This window comes from Eumetopias jubatus, unplaced genomic scaffold (genome assembly GCF_037043125.1).
Source record: "Eumetopias jubatus isolate StellerSeaLion01/CBP00866 unplaced genomic scaffold, mEumJub1_p1.0 scaffold_5, whole genome shotgun sequence".
In the NCBI taxonomy this organism is placed as follows: domain Eukaryota; kingdom Metazoa; phylum Chordata; class Mammalia; order Carnivora; family Otariidae; genus Eumetopias; species Eumetopias jubatus.
Genome location: NW_028274811.1, coordinates 79,350,938 through 79,372,237, shown reverse-complemented (window position 1 = coordinate 79,372,237; position 21,300 = coordinate 79,350,938). Strand labels below are relative to the sequence as shown.

Below are 21,300 nucleotides of genomic sequence, written 5' to 3'. Positions count from 1 at the left end.
TTTATACCTTTCATACCTTTTTATACCATTTATACCTCTGCAATTTACTTTTTTTTTATTAAGAAAATCCATTTAGGTTTATGATTGAACTAGAAGATGGAGTAAAATTACCTTGTGATGGATATGCTGACTGGTTGAACTCTGTCTCTGTGTTTTGTTTTTTTTTTTTAAAGAGTAAGAACATCTTTGTAAGAATGATAATTGCACAATGTTAGGCAGAAGCATGATGATGTTGCTCTTACTTTGGTATGCTAGTTTAAATAGAGGAAGAAGGGTGAAAATGAATCCTGAGTAGTCTAAAAGGTGAACTCTGCAAGTTACTTTTCTGTTGGCCATAGACTTCATTATTCGTGGTCTAGACTCACGCCTATTTAGAGGGGCCTAGGAGCCTGTAAACTACATTTCCAAGCCTTTCTTTCTCACTGGCTTCCTCTTAGGTGTTGCCAATGAGAGGCTATGGCAGTAGATTTGAAAAAGGGGCAAAGGAAAGCCTCTTTTTTTTTTTCCCCTCTCTGTGGTGGTATTTTTGGCAATAGCAGCAATACTGGGTGAATAAGAACTCCTGGATTTATGCTTAGGCATCACTGCAGCTCCATCAGCAGCCAACAGTGGGTGCTCCAGCAGCCAATGCTTATGGCTCTGGCTCTGGCTCTGCAAATGCAAGAGCCGCAGAAGCAGTGGATGGCTATGAGTCGGCTCTCAAAGCATTAGCAGTAGTGTAGGTCCTGGCCTCCTGCAAAAGAAAGAGCAGAGCGATTGCAGTTCCAGGGGCAGCAGCCCATGCTCCAGCAACTTCTGCCTCATAGGTATCATGAGTTTTGATTGGTAACTCTTTTCCCTTTTCACTCCAACAAATGTATTACTTTTTTAACCAACCTCTGTATTAATTTCTTTATGTTTCAAATATTTAGTACAATGTTTTTTTCCTAGTTGGATACTAAGGGATAGAAATGCACCTATATGATACCCTTTACTTAATGTTTAGGAACATGACAATTCTCTGTATTGTTCAAGGATATACACATTGTCAAAAAAGAAGTGTTTAAAAGAGTCAGAAATTATAAACTTCAAATATAGGATATGGGTATGGAGAGAGAGAGAAGAATGCGTTTAGGGAGTTCATGCTGGGCTTCAGATATTTTGACGTTTTATTTCCTGTTCTGGGTGGTAGATAAATATTCATTAGATTGTTATTTATTCATTTTTTAAAAAAGATTTTATTTATTTGAGAGCGAGAGAGAGGAAAAACAGAGAGAGAGAGAGAGAGACCATGAGCAGGGGGGAGAGGCAGACTCCCTGCTGAGCAAGGAGCCCGATGTGTGCAGGGCTTGATCCCAGGACCCTGGGATCATGACCTGAGCCAAGGGCAGATGCTTAACCGACTGAGCCACCCAGGTGCTCCTGTTATTTATTCATTTTTATAATTGATCAGTACTAAGAATAAAATCTTAGTAAAGTAAAACTTCACTAGTTTTGCTAGTAAAACTTAGTAAAACTAAAGAAAAAAATCTTTAAAGATCAGTACTAAGATGACTAAAAAAGATCAGTATTCTCCAGTTAAATAGGTACAGAATAGGTATAAAAATTCAATTAGCAAATATTTTCATAGAGGTTAAGGCCTATTAGTATATTAGAAAACAAATCATGTGCTTATGGATCTTAAACAGTCAGAATAATGTAAAATTTAAATCAATGTAAATTGTTTTGGTTTGTAATGATTATAATGATGTTCTATTTTGTCTCTTAAAATGCATATTATCGCTTTCTTTTTTTCTTTTTACATTTTAGGTGTTGTGTTTGGTCTCATAGATCTGAGCATTGACACTTTTGGGAAGGACAATCATCTGAACGACGTGGGGAATTTATTGTTGTCTTTGACTTATGATATTTCATCTTGCCTGATAGTAGTGTTTATATCATACTATGGAGGGAAAGGAAACATACCAAGATGGATTACATTTTCCTCCTTTTTAGTAGGATTTGGATCACTTTTATTTGCTTTTCCATACTTTAGTGGTGGCGATCATAAAGCAAGTGTAGTCACTGGAGGTAAGATTATAAAAGGTGCATCAAATTATTATTCATTTAAATATTGGCTTTAGGAACTTAAAATAGACTGTAATACTTGTCTGTACATCCATCCATCTGTTTCTGTGTATATTACCAAGTTTATTAAGCTAATTAATTGTAGCTCCTTACTAACATATATATGCCATTCTCTTATTTTCTCATGATCATATATCCTTTCATGTAAGAGATAGGCATGGGAAGAAAAAGGAATATTTTGGGATCATTATTTTATGAAATTGTTTCTCTTTTGTCAGTTTTCGTATGTATTATAAATCTCTTGAGAACTTTGGTAATTCCTTATGTCTTCCACAATATGCTTTCCTTAATCCTTTATTCTGACCTCAACACACATATACAAAAGCACAGATAAATACATAAATAAACACACAGAAAAAGAAAGATCAGACTCCTACCATTTCAAAATGGGAGCTGCCCTTTGGCATAGGACTTGGAATCTAAAAAGATTAGTGGCTTCTTCACTTTGTCATTTTTAGAAAGATTTATTCTGGGCGCCTGGGTGGCTCAATCGGTTCAGTGTCTGCCTTCAGCTCAGGTCATGATCTCAGGGTCCTGGGATCGAGCCCTGCATTGGGCTCCCTGCTCAGCGGGGAAGCCTGCTTCTCCCCCTCCTTCTGCCTCCCCCTGTCTGTGCTCTCTTTTTCTCTCTCTGTCAAATAAATAAATAAATAAATAAATAAAATCTTAAAAGATTTATTCCACAACCTTTTTGCTATTGCCTGTAGATAAAGGCTATTTTGAAGTTTCACAGCACTATTCCGGGCACTATTGCGTTGGGTACTTTTTTGCTGTGTATAGGTCATAGCAGTGTTAAAATGGATTTACCCATTTTGGCAACTTTAAACTGGACTTTAGTGAGACTTTGTGGAAAAAGCTATGAGGATGTCTCCATGTGTGTATGTATGTGTATATACATGCTTATGATATTTAAAAGTATGTTTATGATGTGTGCTCACAATTCAAAAAATATTTCATATTAAATACAATTTATATAACATTTATTATTGAATAATATGTTGATATATATCCTCAATATATGAACTATATAATATTCACATATATTTATACTATTTTATTCTCTTGGTGGAAAACATTTATTTTCAGATGTTGGAGAGCAGAAATCTCAGGACCATGATCCCTAGGAGAAGGGAAACAAACAAATTGAATTTTACAGGAGAAGGCAGGAGTAGCAGACTATGGACGTATTTGATTATCAGGAGGCTGAATGACCTCCTTGAGTTTAATAATTATGAATTCAAAGTGAGATTTGCATGGTTGTGTGTTTTCTCCCATCCATATTCAGCTTTACAACTATAAGAGCAGAGTAGGGAGAAGAGTTTAATTTGATGAAGTTTGCAATTTTACCAAGGGATTGCTTGATAAGAGAGCAAGGGATTTAAAAGTGCTAAAATGACAATGGGAGAAGTGAAGGACATGAGGTTATTGGGATGGTGAAAGGAGCAGTATCAAAATCGTAGTGGGTTTTAAGGATTGTTGTAATTGGGTTACTAGAAGTGAGCTGGAAAGATAGGGATGTTTTGAATGTGGAATGCTTGAAATTGCAACTAAGAAAGGTTTGTAGTTATTGTTTTTGAAAGTTTAAAATTAATTAAGTGGAGTACAAGTACATGGGAGGAGAAAAATTCAAAGGACTAAGAGATCAGGGTATTTAAAATATCACATTGATACTGATGTCACCACAAGTTAACATATCTGATATAATTGAATCATCAGTATTTTGAATCACAATTCCAAAGACCTCCTCCCACTTGACATGGAGTCAACTAGCATTTGATATGGATACTGACCCGGATGAAAATTTCCATTAGTGTACTATATTGCAATCTGCACTCTAGCCAGTTTTCCACAAAAATACTTTAAGAGCGTTTGTTAAATTCCCATCAAAATGGACACAATCAGAACGATCTAATAGCATTGCCTGGATCTACCAATCTAATAACAAATGCGATTCCAAGAAACATTTACTTACTATTGTTTTACAACCATGTGAATAAAAAAAGTATAAGAAATAGACGGCCACCTAAAGGAATTTAAAATCTAGTGGCTTGCCATATAATGACTAACTTTAATGGAAATAAATTTTTATTGTATAATGCCTCCTCTTTATGAGAAGAAATTAGTGGGTCTAAAAAGAGAAATTATTAATTAATTAATTAATTAATTATTTTTAAAAAGATTTTATTTATTTGGGAGAGAGTGAGAGAGAGGGAAAGAGAGCATGAGCAGAGGAGAGGGAGAAGCAGACTCCCCACTGAGCAGGGAGCCCGATGCGGGACTTGATCCCAGGACCCTGGCTGGGATCATCACCTGAGCCAAAGGCAGACACTTAACCGACTGAGCCACCCAGGTGCCCTAAAAAGGGAAATTATTTAAACAGAGTGACACAAAGTTAATGTGAAGATTGCTGATGAAGTAGATATAGAACTAAACTCAGAAAATAATCTGATAATACAGATAATCTAGAACATTAGAAATACTTTTTCCTGGGCGTCAAAATCAGGGATACCAGTTGCCAAATTTAAGAGGAACATATGTATGTTGTGTATGTGTGTGTATGTATATACACCTATGCACACATAATTGTGTATATACTTGTTATTGTGCATACACATTTATATTTGGTTTATAATATATGCATCTTTTCCAGTATTCCCACAAAATTCCTTTTATAATTACATTTTTATGAGCATATAATGACTGATTTTAGAACTGCTACCTTCAGTGTAAATGAAATGTTTGTGGAAAAAAAGGCACACTGGTGCAAATAACTTTGTAAAAGGTGAAATATTTCATGAGAGATACTGCATATTTGTTGTGTGTTTAATTTTTGACTCGTTTAACAAAAAATAATTATCTTTCCAAAAGATATTTGCCAAGAAATGAAGACTAACAAGGTTTGCAATAAAGCGGTACCATCATTCCAAACAAAATTTATATCTTCCTTCATCCTGGGGCAGATTCTGCAGGGAGTAGCAGGAATGCCTCTTTATATCCTTGGAGCAGTCTTTATTGACAACAGTGTTACCACACACTCAGCTGGTATTTATCTAGGCAAGTTTGTTTTCCTCTCTCATATGGTCGACTCGTTTTGAATTTTTATTGAGCTTTTACATCTTGGTGTGCATATCTAAACTGATACGTGAGTGCTAATTATTGGCCCTTATAATAACATTGTAATAAGTTGATAAGTGGTATGTTTGATTTCAAAATCACATTGAGCTGCCTAATTCTGAGGAATTGCTTAAGATTTGAAATTGTAGACAAGTCATCTGAAAGTCATCAAAAAGATGAAGAGAAATAGGGCGCCTGGGTGGCTCAGATGGTTAAGTGTCTGCCTTCAGCTCAGGTCATGATCCCCGGGTCCTGGGATCGAGTCCCGCATCGGGCTCCCTGCTCCTTGGGAGACTGCTTCTCCCTCTGCTTCTCTCTCTCTCTCTCTCTCTCCCTCTGTCTCTCATAAATAAATAAATAAAATATTAAAAAAAGAATTAAAAAAAGATAAAGAGAAATAGGAAAAGGACATACTTTCTTAAGTAATAAAAACTATACTCTTTCTAAGTATTATGTCTAATACATATAATACGTATAACATTGATATATATGTTGTATCAAACTATGTAGATTGCATTTCATTTCTCTAGGAAAAAGTCTCAAATTATTAGATTTAATTGTTTGAATAGTTGTATGTTTAAACTTTGGGGACATAGGGGAGAAGTTGCTGCCATCATGTTCATAAGGGAACAAAAAATTTGTTTCCTGCCTCCTCCGTACTTGATTCAGTGTGGTGATGAAATCATCACCATCATTGTCCTAAACTCTTTACATGCATTAACTTACTTCACCTTTTGTGGGGCTCAGATATTTTGAAGTTAATGAAAATATAATCTTGTTCATCCTACCAAGGAGAGAAGTGATATGCTATTTAATTGACTACAATGTAGTACCTTCTATTTCTAATCTTTTATGCCATGGCACCCTACAGTAAGTGACCAAGGGTATATCTCATGATAAAGCTGTATTTCTTTATGTTGCAATAGCTATGGTCTTGGTAGATCATCTATCTGTACAGAGTTATCTATCATTTTTTTTTTAATTTAAAAAAAATTTAAAGTGTTGTGAAGGTGACTTTATCGAACATAGCATTTTGCACCAAAATAATTATTTTTTCCACCAGAGGTAAGGAAAATTATGTCAATAAATTAAAATAGATGATATTCATATTTATGTCTGCTTTTAGAAAAAAAATTGCAGTGATTTACTAGTGTTGGCTGAGAGTGGCAACGAATCTGTTTGTTTTATATTTGGTTCTACCGAATGGTAATTAAAATGCACATCTACACACTGCAAAAAGTTGCCACCTCCTGCCACCATGGCAGCTAAGGTGAAGTATACAAAGCTACCACAAAGTGTAATCAGGTATATTGAATTTATATTTATATTAAATGGTATTATATTTATATTAAATATATAGGTGAAACAAGATACAGTAAATTATATAATTACCTTATCAAAGTTTCTTTAATATATGCATTGGATGATATATGTATATACATGATGGTTAATTTTATGTGTCAGCTTTGCTAGATTTGTTTGGTCAAACATCAGTCTAGATGTTTCTGCTATATTTTTTAGATGTGAGTAATACAGTCAGTAGACTGAGTAAAGCGGATTACTCTCCTCTATGTGGGTGAGCCTTATTTAATCAGTCGAAGGCTTTCATAGCAAAACTTAGGTTTCCCAAAAAAGAAACAATTCTTTCTCCAGACTGCTAGATAGAAACTCTGCCTGAGTTTTTCCAGCTTCCTGACCTACCCTGTGGGTTTTAAGCTTAAGTATGGACTCAAAACTGTAATATTAACTCTTACCTGGATTACCAGCCTGCTGGCCTGCCCTACAAATTTGGACTTGCCAGGCCTTATAACTGTATGAGGCATTGCCTTAAAAATCTCTCTCTCAATATCCTATGGGTTCTGTTTCTCAGGAGGACCCTGACTAATGAAGTATGACATGAGGCTTTCAGAAGTAATCTATTTCAGTGATATAATTTTTATCATGACAGAGCTCGCTTATATAGTTGTTTGATGTTCAGTATTCATTTTATAGGCATAGTGGAAGCTTCAGTAGTACTTGGATATTCTTTGAGTTATGTGATAGCAGCAACCCTTATTAAGGGCTCTGAGAACAGAACTTCTGGAACTAGGTAAGCTGTTTTATTTCCTTGTTTGTTGTTTACATTGTGTAAAATATTTATTGGATAGATACTGTAGACTGTAAACATATATATTTAATTTGTAATAACCATATTTTTAGGAAAAACGTATGTAAATGTGACTGATATGCACATATATGTACATATAAATCTAGAATATATACTTTTATCTTTACTGTTTGAAATGTAATTTTAAAAACACTATTTATAATGACAACCTTATTACTAATTCTACATGTAGTTTTTTGAAAAATTGTGGAGAAAACACATAACATAAGATTTACGATCTCAACCATTTTTATGTGTATAGTACAGTAGTGTTAACCATGCGCACATTGTTGTATAACAGATCACTGGAACTTTTTATCTCGCAAAGCTAAAACTGTATATCCATCACACAATAACTTCCATTTACCCACTTCTCCCCAGCCCCTGAAAACCACCATTCTACTTTCTACAATTTTCACTACATTTTATACTTCATATAAGTGGAATCACGCATTTGTCTTTTTTGTGACTGGCTTTTTCACTTAGCTTAATGTCCCCAAGTTTAATCCATATGCTATAGCATATGCTACTATTTTCTTCCTTTTTAAGGCTAAATAATATTCCATTGCATGTAAATACCATACTTCTTTATCCATGTACCTGTCTATGGGCACTTAGTTTATTGTGTCCACCCCTTGGCTGCTGTGAATAATGCTGCAGTTAACATGGATAAGCAAATAACTCTTTGAAATTCTATTTTCAATTCTTTTGGATATATACTCAGAAGTGGGATTACTAAATCATATGGTAATTCTATTTTTAATATTTTTGAGGAACTTCCATTCTATTTTCAATAGAGGCTCTACCATTTACATTCCCACTAGTAGTACATAAGGGTTCCAATTTCTCAACATCCTTGCTAGCACTTGTTATTCTCTTTCTTCTTCTTCCTCCTCCTCCACCTTTTCTTTCTTCTTTCTTCTCTTTCTCCTTCTCCTTCTTCTTCTAATAGCCATCCTGACAGTTATCAGATAATAGCTCATTGCAGTTTTGATTTTCTTTTCCCTAATGATTAGTGATGTTGAGCACCATTTCATTTACTTGTTGCCTATTTGTCTATCTTCTTTGGAAAAATGGCTAAGCATTTCGTCTGTAACATCTGCGTATAGTGCTTCTTCTAGCAACACCATTCAAAGACTTAGAGATGCTATATTCATCCCTGTGGTTTCTCACACAATACTGCCTCTGACAAGGGAGCATCTGATAAGACAAAAAAGTGTGACAGTATGGCAACTACAGATCTCACTGGTCTTACTCTGTAACCTGTTATCCAATAATAGCTAACTTGATAGAATGGTGTCATGGCTTGGTACCCTCAACAGTTTTTTAGTGGAATCTTTAAGTTTTCTATATTTAGGATCATGTCATCTTCAGAGACAGTTTTACTCATTCCTTTCTGATTTGAATGCCCATCTTTATTTTTCTTGACCAACTGATCTGGCTAGTACACCCAGCGCTGTGCTGATTAAATGTGGGCATCCTGCTCCTGCTCCTGATCTTACTTTGTCATATATTCTTGGTGTCCTCTTCAATTTCTTTCATGAGTGTTCTATGGTCTTCTGAGTACAGCTCCTTTGCCGCGTTGGTTAGGATTATTCCTAGGTATCTTACAGTTTTTGGTGCAATTGTGAATGGGATCGACTCCTTAATTTCTCTTCTGTTTCATTGACAGTGTTTAAAAATGCAACTGATTTCTCTGATTTTATGTCCTGCCACTTCGCTGAATTCCTATATGAGTTCTAGAAATTTTTTGGTGGAGTCTTTGTTTTTTCCACATAACGTATCGTGTCATCTGTGAAGAGTGAGCATTTGACTTCTTTGCTGATTCAGATGTCTTTTATTTCTTTTTGTTGTCTGATTGCTGAGGCTAGGATTTATAGTACTACGTTGAACAACAGTGGTGAGAGTGGACATCCCTGCTGTGTTCCTGACCTTAGGGGGAAAGCTCTCAGTTTTTCCCCATTGAGAATGATATTTGCTGTAGGCTTTTTGCATATGACTTTTATGATATTGAGGTATGTTCCCTCTCTCCCTATTCTCTGAAGATTTTTAACCAAGAAAGGATGTGTACACTGTCAAATGTTTTTTCCGCATCTGTTGAGGGGATCATACAGTTGTTGTCCTTTCTTTTATTAATGTAGTGTATCACATTGATTGATTTGCAGATGTTGAACTATCCTTGCATCCCAGGAATAAATCCCACTTGGTCATGGTGAATAAGACTTTTAATGAGCTATACTATTGGCTAGTATCTTGGTGAGAATTTTTATATCCATGTTCATCAGGGATATTGGTCTATAATTCTTTTTTTTGGTGGGGGTCTTTGTCTGGTTTTACGATCAAGGCAATGCTGGCCTCATAGAAAGACTTTGGAAGTTTTCCTTCCATTTCTATTTTTTGAAACAGCTTCAGAAAAGTAAGTATTAATTCTTCTTTAAATCTTTGGTAGAATTCCCCTGGGAGGCCATCCATCCCTGGACTCTGGTTTGTTGGGATATTTTGTTTTAAAAGATTTTATTTTTTTGCTCATGCATGAGAGAGAGAAAGCACAAGCAGGGGGAGCTGCAGGCAGAGGGAGAAGCAGGCTCCCTGCTGAGTGAGGAGCCCAATTCGGGACTCGATCCCAGGACCCTGAGATCATGACCTGAGCCAAAGTTAGATGCTTAAATGACTGAGCCAGCCAGGTGTCCCTGTTGGGAGATTTTTGATTACTGCTTCAATTTCCTTGCTGGTGATGGATCTGTTCATATTTTCTAATTATTCCTGTTTCAGTTTTGATAGTTTATATGTTTCTAGGAATGCATCCATTTCTTCCAGATTGCCTAATTTGTTGCCATATAGTTGCTCATACTATGTTCTTTTTTTAAAGATTTTATTGATTTATTTGACAGAGAGAGAGACAGTGAGAGAGGGAATACCAACAGGGAGAAAGGGAGAAGGAGAAGCAGGTTTCCTGCAGGGAGCCCGACACGGAGCTTGAGCCCAGAACCCTGGGATCATGACCTGAGCCGAAGGCAGACGCTTAACAACTGAGCCACCCAGGCGCCCCCATAATATGTTCTTATAATTGTTTGTATTTCTTCAGTGTTGGTTGTGATCTCTTCTCTTTCATTCATGATTTTATTTATTTGGGTCCTTTCTCTTTTCTTTTTGATAAGTCTGGCTGGGGGTTTATCCATCTTATCAATTCTTTCAAAGAACCAGCTCCTAATTTCATTGATCTGTTCTACTATTTTTTTTTTGTTTCTACTTCATTGATTTCTGCTCTAATCTTTATTAATTCTCTTCTCCTGCTGGGTTTAGGCTTTATTTGCTATTCCTTCTCCAGCTCCTTTAGGTATGAGTTTAGGTGGCGTATTTGAGCCCTTTCTTGTTTCTTGAGAAAGGCTTATATTGCTATATACTTCCTTCTTAGGACCGCCTTTGCTACATCGCAAAGGATTTGAATAGTTGAGTTTTCATTTTCATTTGTTTCCATGAATTTTTTTAATTCTCCTTTAATTTCCTGGTTGACCCCTTGATTCTTTGGTAGGATGCTCTTTAACCTCCATGTATTTGAGTTCTTTCCAAATTTCTTCTTGTGATTGAGTTGAAATTTCAAAGCACGGTGGTCTGAAAATATGCAAGGAATGACCACAAACTTTTGGTACTGGTTGAGACCTGATTTGTGATCCAGTATGTGATCTATTCTGGAGAATATTCCATGTGCAGTTGAGAAGAATGTGTATTATGTTTCTTTAGGATGGAATGCTCTAAAAATATCTGTGAAGTCCATCTGGTCCAATGTGTCATTCAAAGTCCTTGTTTCCTTGTTGATCTTTTGCTTAGATGATTTGTCCATTGCAGTGGGTGGAGTGTTATAGTACCTTACTATTATTGTATTATCATCAATATGTTTCTTTAATTTTGTTATTGATTGGTTTATATAATTGGCTGCTCCCGTGTTAGGGGCATAAATATTTACAATTGTTAGATCTTCTTGTTGGATAGACTTCTTTACTTCTGATCTAGTGTCCTTCCTCATCTCTTATTACAGTCTTTGGTTTAAAATCTAATTTGTCTGATATAAGGATTGCCACTCAGCCTTCTTTTGATGTCCATTAGCATGGTAAATGGTTTTCCACCCCTTCACTTTCAATCTGGAGGTGTCTTTGGGTCTAAAATGAGTCTCTTGCAGGAAACATATCTATGGGTCTTGCTTTCTTATCCATCTGATACCCTCTGTCTTTTGATTGGGGCTTTTAGCCCATTTTACATTCAGAATAACTACTGAAAGATATGAATTTAGTGCCATTGTATTACCTGTAAACTCACTGTTTCTGTATATTCTCTCTGTTCCTTTCTGGTCTATGTTACTTTTGTACCCTCTCTTTGGTTAAAGGATCCCCTTTAATGTTTCTTGCAGGGCTGGTTTAGTGACCACAAATTCTTTTAGTTTCTGTTTGTTCTGGAAGCTTTTTACCTTCCTTCTATTTTGAATGACAGCCTTGCTGGATAAAGTATTCTTGGCTGCATAGTTTTCTCACTTAGCATCCTGAATATATCACGCCAATCCTTTCTGGCCTGCCAGGTCTCTTTGGATAGCTGTTCTGCCAGTCTCATGTTTCTACCCTTGTAGACCTCTTGTCCTGAGCTGCTTTCAGGATTTTTTCTTTGTCTCTGAGATTTGCAAGCTTCACTGTTATATGTTGAGGTGTTGACCTATTTTTATTGATTTTGAGGGGGGTTCTCTGTGCCTCCTGGACTTGAATATTTGTTTCCTTCCTCAGATTAATTATGTTCTCAGCTATAATTTGCTCAAATATACCTTCTGCCCCCACCCTTTCCTCTTCTTCTAGGATCCCAATTATTCTAATATTGTTTCTCTTTATGGTATCACTTATCTCTCAAATTCTCCCCTCATGATCCAGTAGTTGAGTTTCTCTCTTTTTCTCACTTCCTTATTCTCCATCATTTTTCTTCTATATCACAAATTTCTCTCTTCTGCTTCATTTATCCTAACAGTTAGTACCTCCAATTTTTATTGCATCTCATTAATACCCTTTTTTATTTTGACTTGATTAAATTTTAGTTCTTTTATTTCTCCAGAAAGGGATTCTCCTTGTGAAAATATTCCACTAAGATTATTCCTAGTAATTTAAAGTATTTTTGTTAGTATTGTGCATGGAATCTTTATATTATTAGATTTCTTAATTATTTCTAGTAGGAGAAAAATCTATTGATATATAGGGCATTGTATTTAATTCCGCTTATACTTTGTTTTTTCTTTGTTCTTTGCTTACACTTTTAGTTAATTTCCTCAGTCTTCTTGGTTATCAATTATTTACACTTATGTAATAATGCAGCATAAAGCACATGGTTACAATACATAGCTGGATTCAAAAGCAAAAGGAGAAAAAAAGAAAATTTCTAAATATTATAGTCAGTAGGGGAACATGTAGCCCTAGTGACAATCCAGTTGAAACTCCTTGTGCATAACATGTTCAGATGTATATACCTATTGGATAATGGAACTCAAGATTGCAACCTTGTAGCATTGCAAGTTGGAATTTGTACCCCTGAATAATGCAGTAATGGATAAAGAGTTGTCCCATTAATGAATAAAATGGAATATTCTCCACATTCTATGAAAGGCAAGGTCTATATGCAAGCTCCTCACCAGGTCTCTGTTGACAACAGAATTTCCTGTGAGAAACCAGCACCTTCAAAACTGTGGTTCTTGAGTATGTAGGTATTTTTCCCACAACAGATGGTTGGACAAGGTGTTAGATATCTGTGGAACCGAAGACAGTGGTAGCTGTATGGTAATGAACACCCCAAATCTTCTCCCTAAATGATACAAAATAACTTCACAACTATGAAAATTTTCCCAAGATCATGGCCTTAGCATGACTGAAGACAAAGAATGCTGAAACTGCAAAATGAACAGTGAGTAAAAAGAGACCCAGCAGAGGATCTTTCATATTCCCATCCCACCCTGCTTACAGCAAAGTCTGAAAAGGCAGACCAAGAAAAACTGCAGGAGGAGGAAAGACAAAGCCTAACAAAGGGTCCTATGGGTGATTAGATATGATCACTAGAAGGGTAATTAACACTCGATCTGAGTTGAGTCCGAGAAGGAACTATAAGAAAGAGATTTCCACGTATAGGTGATTTAAAGGGTCAGATACCAGATAAAGGGTTAGTTATGTACCTTAAAGGGCCAGGCTTGCCCTAAAGGGTGTGCATGATTTAAAGGGGCAGGAATGATTTTGAAGGAGAGGTGAGATTTAAAGGGATAGTCTTCCAAACACATGGCTTCTGCTGGAGAAGAAAGGTTAAACAGAACAAAGAATTACTTTTGCCACCTGAGTGGACATGGTAAAAGAAAGAAAAGGGAAAAATTTAGAATCCTGCAGGATAAAAGAAAACTACATAATTGGAGGACTCACAATCAGCAAAACAAAACAATAGGAACAAATTAACAGAAAATGTTCCATCTCTCTCTTTCTTTCTTTCTGATTATGGCATTGTTGTAATGAAATACACAAGGTTAAAATTTTTAATTTTTTCTCTGTTAAAGTGTTGAAGACAGTGATGTGATTCAAAGCTGGCTGCAGCATTGGTGGATTTATTTTGGTTTGGTTTCACTTATTGCATGGTCTACATTAATACCATTGTCATGCTTCCCACACAGTGTACGAGGTGACTATAAAAATATAATTCATTTAATTAAAAGCCAATAGATTCCTTGCCCCCACCCCCATCTCCCAATGTCAGAATATGGCTGAACTACATTTCTTTTTGTCATGGAGTTATGGTGACATATGCTAGTGTTATTTGAGCAAATGAAGCTGGATCTGGCCAGATATTATGTTATTTATGTGCCAGACTTTCATTAGTATGTATTTCTGCTTTTTGTCATTTTTATAAAATGCTAGAGTTCATAACTTTCTTTAAAAAGAAACATGTTTAAATCTATTTACCTAGCATTATTTAATACATGTACTACCTGAAAGAATTATTGTAAGATAAAATAATAAGTACTAAATTTCTTTTGAAAACACTGAAAAATAACATGTAACATTAGAGAAATCAAATACTTTCCTAACGGTAGTACATTTTATTGTCACAAAATATTTTTAGCAATGTCAAATATTACTCTTTTACATTTTAGGGCTGTGCCGTCAAATACTATAGTCACTTGCCACATGTGGCTATTTAAATTTCAAATTAAATTAAAATTAGAAATGCATTTACTCAGTCACAGGAGCTACATTTCTAGTATTAATAGCTACATATAGCTCATGGCTACAGTATTGGACAGTACAGATATGGAAAATTTTCATTATCATAGAATGTTCTTTATGAGAGCACTGTTTTAGGAGAATGTGCTTTTTACTTAATTAGATTGACTTTAGCTTGTTCACAAATAGCTCACTTGTCATTTCAAGAAAAACTGGGTTTATTAAGATGTGTGCATATATTTGTATATGTTTTAATTATTCAAACATGTCATAAGATTCTTTTACTTGTCATCATATAGGTACAGCAAAGATAAAAGCTGAGAAGCGTAAACATCCTCATCCATTTGATGGAAAGATTAAAGATCAGGAATTTGGAATTAGTATCAAGGATTTATTTGCTACTATTTGGGTAAAGTAAAATATTTTACATGAACAAGCCAAATAAATTGACCTGTAGTGGATTTAAGAAAATAACGATAAAGTGTTCATCTTAAATCTGAGTGGGACTTTCGAAGTCTTAATTAACTTAGTCATTTTATAGATAATGGAAAATAGGACCCACCTTACCTAAGTGGCATTTGCAGGAACACGGCTTGTATCAGAGGATGGTACTAGTATTTTCCTTCTATTTCTTTTAATTTTACTTTTGTGTTACTTTTGTTTGTTCTTTCCATGAAGAAATAAATAAGACATTTAATGAAATGACTTATAAGTATTAACATCTTTTTGTTATGTTTAAATGACTTAGCAGAGAACTCCAAAATTTAGCAAATATTCTTGCAAACATATTTTATGGAAAATATCTCAATGTCAAATGGAGAAGAAACCTTTGCTTCTCTAGGTGAGAAACAAGGCCTACAATACGGAGTGGGGTTTAAAAACCCAACTTCTTTTAAAAAAATTTTTAAGATTTTATTTATTTATTTGAGAAAGAAAGAGAGAGTGTGTGAGTACAAGCAGGGGGAGGAGCAGAGGGGGGTAGAGAGGAAAAGAATCTTAAGCCTACTCCACGCTCAGTGTGGAGGCGCCCATGGAGCTTGATCCCACGACCCTGAGATTATTACCGAAGCTGAAACCAAGAATCAGATGCTCAAATGACTGAGCCACCCTGGTGCCCTGAAAAAAACCCAGCTTCTAAATAGTGATTCTATATTCAATTTGCTTCCTCTTCTCTTTTTCATAATTTTATCCTTTATGTTGTGGGCAGAATCGCATTGAAGATATAATACTAACACCCATGCCTTTATGGAGCTATGTTCTTGTGTGGGTCTCGTATCTTAAAAAAATACAGATTAACAATGAATCATGGATCACTACATCAAAAACTAATGATGTATTGTATGGTGACTAACATAACATAATAAAATAAAATAAAATAAAAAATACAGATTAAAAACAAGTGATTAACAAATGTATAGAGAAAATTCCATGTAAAATGTACTTTAGATATGGGTCAAAGTAGACTTCACCAAACAGCGAGCATTTAAATGGAAAACCCTAAAGCAAGAGAAGGAATTATGAATGGTCATTAAGAAAATTCCAGGCATAAGAGACACATGTGGAAACACCTTGAGGCAGCAAAGTTTTAGCTATATTCAGTTTAGAAAATACTTGTATGTTTAAAGCATAGTTGCTTGGTGGGGAGAGTGAAAGAATATACGAGGTTGGAGAGATAAGCGGAGGCTAGCTCTTGAAGGTCATTGTGGGACCTGGTGAGAAGTTTAGATTTTGTTTTTAATGCAATAAGAAGTCACTAATATAAGTAAGGGAATAATGTTTTAAGAGCTTTAAAACATGATCTTTTTGTGTAAAAAACGGATTAGAGTGGGGTAAGAATTGAAAAGACAGTATGATTTGGGTGTTGTTACAGGAAGTTTTCTCTTTGTATTATAAATGGTTATTTTTTTCTTCAGCTGTAGTATATGAGACCCAATTGCAAGAACCAATTAAATAATTACTTGGCATTTATAAATTCAGGGCTGTTGACAATGATTTGTATAAGAAGAAAAAAGTAAACCTTTCACATTACAATATGATTTGAGCTTCTGGAGCCTTAAAAAAAAAAGAAAATAAATTAAAACCTAAAATTTGGGGAAGCGAATATTCTAAAGTCTACATATAGACATGTAATATTAAGATCCAACAGAAAGCTTATGTATCTAGGCTCTTGCCTTTAACCATGTACCAGGCTGAGTTCAGAAAGAAAACAGGGATAATGGGCCATACTTTAGGGAGCCAACTACATTAGAAAAATTCCAACTCTTTGCCTTGTTTCATGGTTTAGCACCTGCCAAAGCTGAGTTTCTCAGTAAAATGTATCTATTGAGCCATGTTGGTGAAATTATTTTATTTTTCATTTTGGTGAAATTTAAGTAGGGCATTTCTTATCTGATCCTAAGGGAGTCAGCCAGTGTTTTCTATTAGGTTGGTGGTTACTTGTGAGTCATTTAAGCCATGCAGGTTATTAAATTCATGCAAGGAAGAGTGGAGTTGAGCAGTGGGTAATGGTTATAATCCCTCATCAGGTAAGGGCTAGAGATGCTATGACATTCTGGGAATGAGTAAAAAGTGAACGAAAGGTAAGTGATTGCTTCTCTTTGGTAGATCTCATAGGCAGAGAGATTTTCTTTGTTACGGTCTGTTACTTTTCACTTAAGCCCAAAAGTCAGATTGCATGCTAGAGACTCTGACCACCCAAGAGTAGCATCCTATTCTTCTTTGGTAAAGTTTTAGAGAGAGTAAGTTGTAGCCTTCTCTTTGTGCTCTGTGGTTATCCAAGGGGTAAAAGGCAAATGATGCATCAGATCTTTCTTTTCCACAGGTTCTGATTTGTTAGCAGGCCTAACTACTAGTAGGACTACACATCAGGGACATTATATAACACTCACTACTGGTGATACCTTATGCAAATTTCCATATTTCTTTGATTCTGAGACATACTTTTTTCATTCACATTTTAACATCTTTAAACTTGGGTTAGTATTAAATTGATGAAGTCTTGGAATAACTGTAAAGCAGGATGTAATTGTGACATAGTACCTGAGTATGGGTAAACTTGGTCATGGCTGTTCATATTATCATTACCTTAACTGAGTTATATACTTTAGTGATGCTTTCCATATTGAGTGAGACTGCTGGGTTAAGTTTTCACCCAAAAAGATGGTGCAGTATTTAAGCATGGGATTATAAAGTTATTATATAAGTATAATATATATGCAAATATTTGGTGTTGAAGGAATTTTCTTGCAAAATAACATCCAATTATTTTATGAAATTTAAGTAAAGGAGTCCCACAAGTAGAGATAGTTTTATTGTTCTTTTATTGAGATACCTGCAAAAGGACTGACTAGACTACATGCCAAGCTGTGCAACTGAGTCAGGAAAAACTGGCAAGTCCTTCTTAATAGATCTAATATATTTCAAAAACTGGTAAGACTAAAATCTGCATAGTATAGGACCTTCCTTAAAGCATTGTATCATTATGTCAGTGGCAGTGATTTTGTTTTTCTTAGTGGTACATAGAATAATGGTATTTCTTACTGTTGATAGCATTTTAGATTCAATAAAATATAGTATTTTAACCTTTCTGAGTCTCACTTTCTTCAACTGAGAAATTGGTACACTAATGGTACCTTCCGCAGAAGAATGCAGGGTATATAGATTACTGCATAGCCCATAACAAAAACTCAAATACATAATTAATATGAATGCCTACTTGAGATATCTCTGATTTTAGATTAGGGAAGGAAAGTGCACCAAAAAAAATAGGAGAAAATGTCATAAGATTTTCCTTTCATCTTGATAAGAAGAGTGGGTTATCAACCGAAAATAAATTTAAAAGACTAGTGTGAGGAATTTGATTGACTAAAGATCTATTGTCTTCCCACACTACTAACCCTATAGTTCAGTACCTCCTAGTTCATGACACTTAATTGGTGTTGTTTGCTTGAAGTTCAATGTCTGATTACAAGCTCCTGTTTTAAGGACTGACATAAAATCATTCCAGCAAGCAAATTATTCCAGTCAGTAAAATGTATCACCATCATTATAAAACTTATTGACTAATAACTAGTTAAAAAACACATCTCCTGATTTTTTAGACATGGATTTTTTTTTTAAATGTCTTCTTCTTCTTCTTCTTCTTTTTTATTAAAAGGAGCCAGAGAAGTATCTCTTTTTAGGAGCCAGAGAACTATCTCTTTTTAGAATCTCTACTATTACCATATTTCTTGCTGGTCCTTACTTATATATTTTAGAAAGTTCATCAGTTAAGGAAAGAAAGAGTTATTCAAATGCCAGTAAAGATAATTTTAATTTTAAAATAGATAAAATGGACATAAATAAAAGATAAAAAGCCAGAACAGAGGCAAAATATTTAACATATTAATAAGTTATGATATCCATTGCAAATCCTTAACAAGATATTAGCAAATCAGATCCAACAGCACATTAAAAGAATCATTCGTGGGGCACCTGGGTGGCTCAGTCATTAAGCATCTGCCTTCAGCTCAGGTCATGATCCCCAGGTCCTGGGACTGAGCCCTGCATCGGTCTCCCTGTTCAGCGGGAAGCCTGCTTCTCCCTCTCCCACTCCCCCTGCTTGTGTTCCCTCTCTCGCTGTGTCTCTTTCTGTCAAATAAATAAATAAAATCTTAAAAGAAAAGAATTATTCACCATGATCGAGTGGGATTTATTCCTGGGCTGCAGGGGTGGTTCAATATTTGTAAAACAATCAACATGATATATTACATTAATAAAAAAAAAGATAAGAACCATATAGTCCTCTCAATAGGTGCAGAAAAAGCATTTGACAAAATACAGCGTCCATTTTTGATAAAACCCTCAACAAAATAGATATAGATGGAACATACCTCAACATTTTAAAGGCCATGTATAAAAGACCCACAACTAATATTATCCTCATTGGGGAAAAGCTGAGAGCTTTCCTCTAAGGTCAGGAACAAGACAGAGATGTCTTTTCTCACCATTACTATTTAACATAGTACTAGAAGTCTTAGCCTTGGCAGTCAGACAACAAAAAGAAATAAAAGGCATCTAATTCGATAAGGAAGAAGTAAACTTTCACTACTTGCTGAGGACATGACACTTTATGTAGAAAACCCAAAAGACTCCACCAAAAAATTGCTAGAACAAATAACATGAATTCAGCAAAGTTGGAGGATACAAAATCAATGTACAGAAATCTGTTGCATTTCTATACACCAATAATGAAGCAGAAGAAAGAGAAATCAAGGAATTGATCCCATTTACAACTGCACCAAAAACCATAAGATAGGAATAAACCTAACCAAAGAGGTAAAAGATCTGCACTGTGAAAACTATAGAACACTTATAAAATAAATTGAAGATGACACAAAGAAATAGACATTCCATGCTCATAGATTGGAAGAACAAATATTATTAAAATATCTGTCCTACCCAAAGCAATCTACACATTTAACACAATTCCTATCAAAATACCACCAGCATTTTTCACAGCGCTAAAACAAACAATCCTAAAATGTGTATGGAACCACAAAGCCCCCGAATAACTAAAGCAATCTTGAAAAAGAAAAGCAAAGCTGGAGGCATCACAATTCCAGACTTCAAACTATATTACAAAGCTGTAGTCATCAAGACAGTATGGTGCTGGCACAAAAACAGACACATAGATCAATAGAACAGAACAGAAAACCCCCAAATGGATCTACAACTATAGGGTCAACTAATCTTCAAAAAAGCAGGAAAAAATATCCAATGGGAAAAAGATAGTCTCTTCAACAAATGTTGTTGGGAAAACTGGACAGCAACATGCAGAAGAACGAAATTGGACCACTTCCTACATCACACACAAAAGTAAATTCAAAATGGATGAAAGACCTAAATGTGAGACAGGAATTCATCAGAATCCTAGAGAACACAGGCAGCCACCTCTTTGACATCAATGGCAGCAACTTCTTACTGGACACTTAAGGCAAGGGAAACAAAAACAGAAATGAACTATTGGTATTTTGTCAACATAAAAAGCTTCTGCACAGCAAAGGAAACAATAAACAAAACTAAAAGCCTATAGAATGGGAGAAGATATTTGCAAATGACATATCTGATAAAGCATTAGTATCCAAAATCTATGAAGAACTTAACAAACTCAACACCCAAAAACCAAATAATCCAGTTAAGAAATGGGCAGAAGACATGAATAGATATTTTTTCTAAAGAAGACATCCAGATGGCTAATAGAGACATGAAAATATGCTCAACATCACTCATCATCAGGGAAATGCATATCAAAACCAGGACGGGATGCCACCTCACACCTGTCAGAATGGCTGAAACTAACAACACAAGAAACAGAAGATGTTGGTGAGGATGTGGAGAAAGGGGAAGCCTCTTCCACTGTTGGTGGGAATGCAAACTGGTGCAGTCACTCTGGAAAACAGTATGGAGGTTCCTCAAAAAGTTAAAAATAGGGGTGCCTGGGTGTCTCAGTCAGTTAAGCGTCTGACTCTTGATTTTGGCTCAGGTCATGATCTTAGGGTCTTGGGATTGAGCCCCACATTGGGCTCCCCACTTAGGGGAAGTCTGTTGTCTCCCTCTCCTGCTTGTTCTCTCTGTCTCTCTCTCTCTCTCAAATAAATAAATAAATCTTAAAAAAAAAAGTTAAGAAGAGAAGTACCCTATAACCCAGCAATTGCACTACTAGGTATT

General features: G+C 35.4%; 1 protein-coding gene across 1 annotated transcript in view; it reads left to right on the top strand.

Annotated features, from left to right (window-relative positions):
* SLCO6A1 (solute carrier organic anion transporter family member 6A1) overlaps positions 1-21,300 on the top strand; it is a 110,097-nt gene that overhangs the window by 6,901 nt on the left and 81,896 nt on the right. The window contains exons 2-6 of the mRNA XM_088023659.1: positions 1,789-2,049; positions 4,975-5,160; positions 7,213-7,309; positions 13,929-14,050; positions 14,892-15,001. Of these exons, the coding sequence (XP_087879785.1) occupies positions 1,789-2,049; positions 4,975-5,160; positions 7,213-7,309; positions 13,929-14,050; positions 14,892-15,001 (776 nt within the window). The remainder of the gene's footprint in view (positions 1-1,788; positions 2,050-4,974; positions 5,161-7,212; positions 7,310-13,928; positions 14,051-14,891; positions 15,002-21,300) is intronic.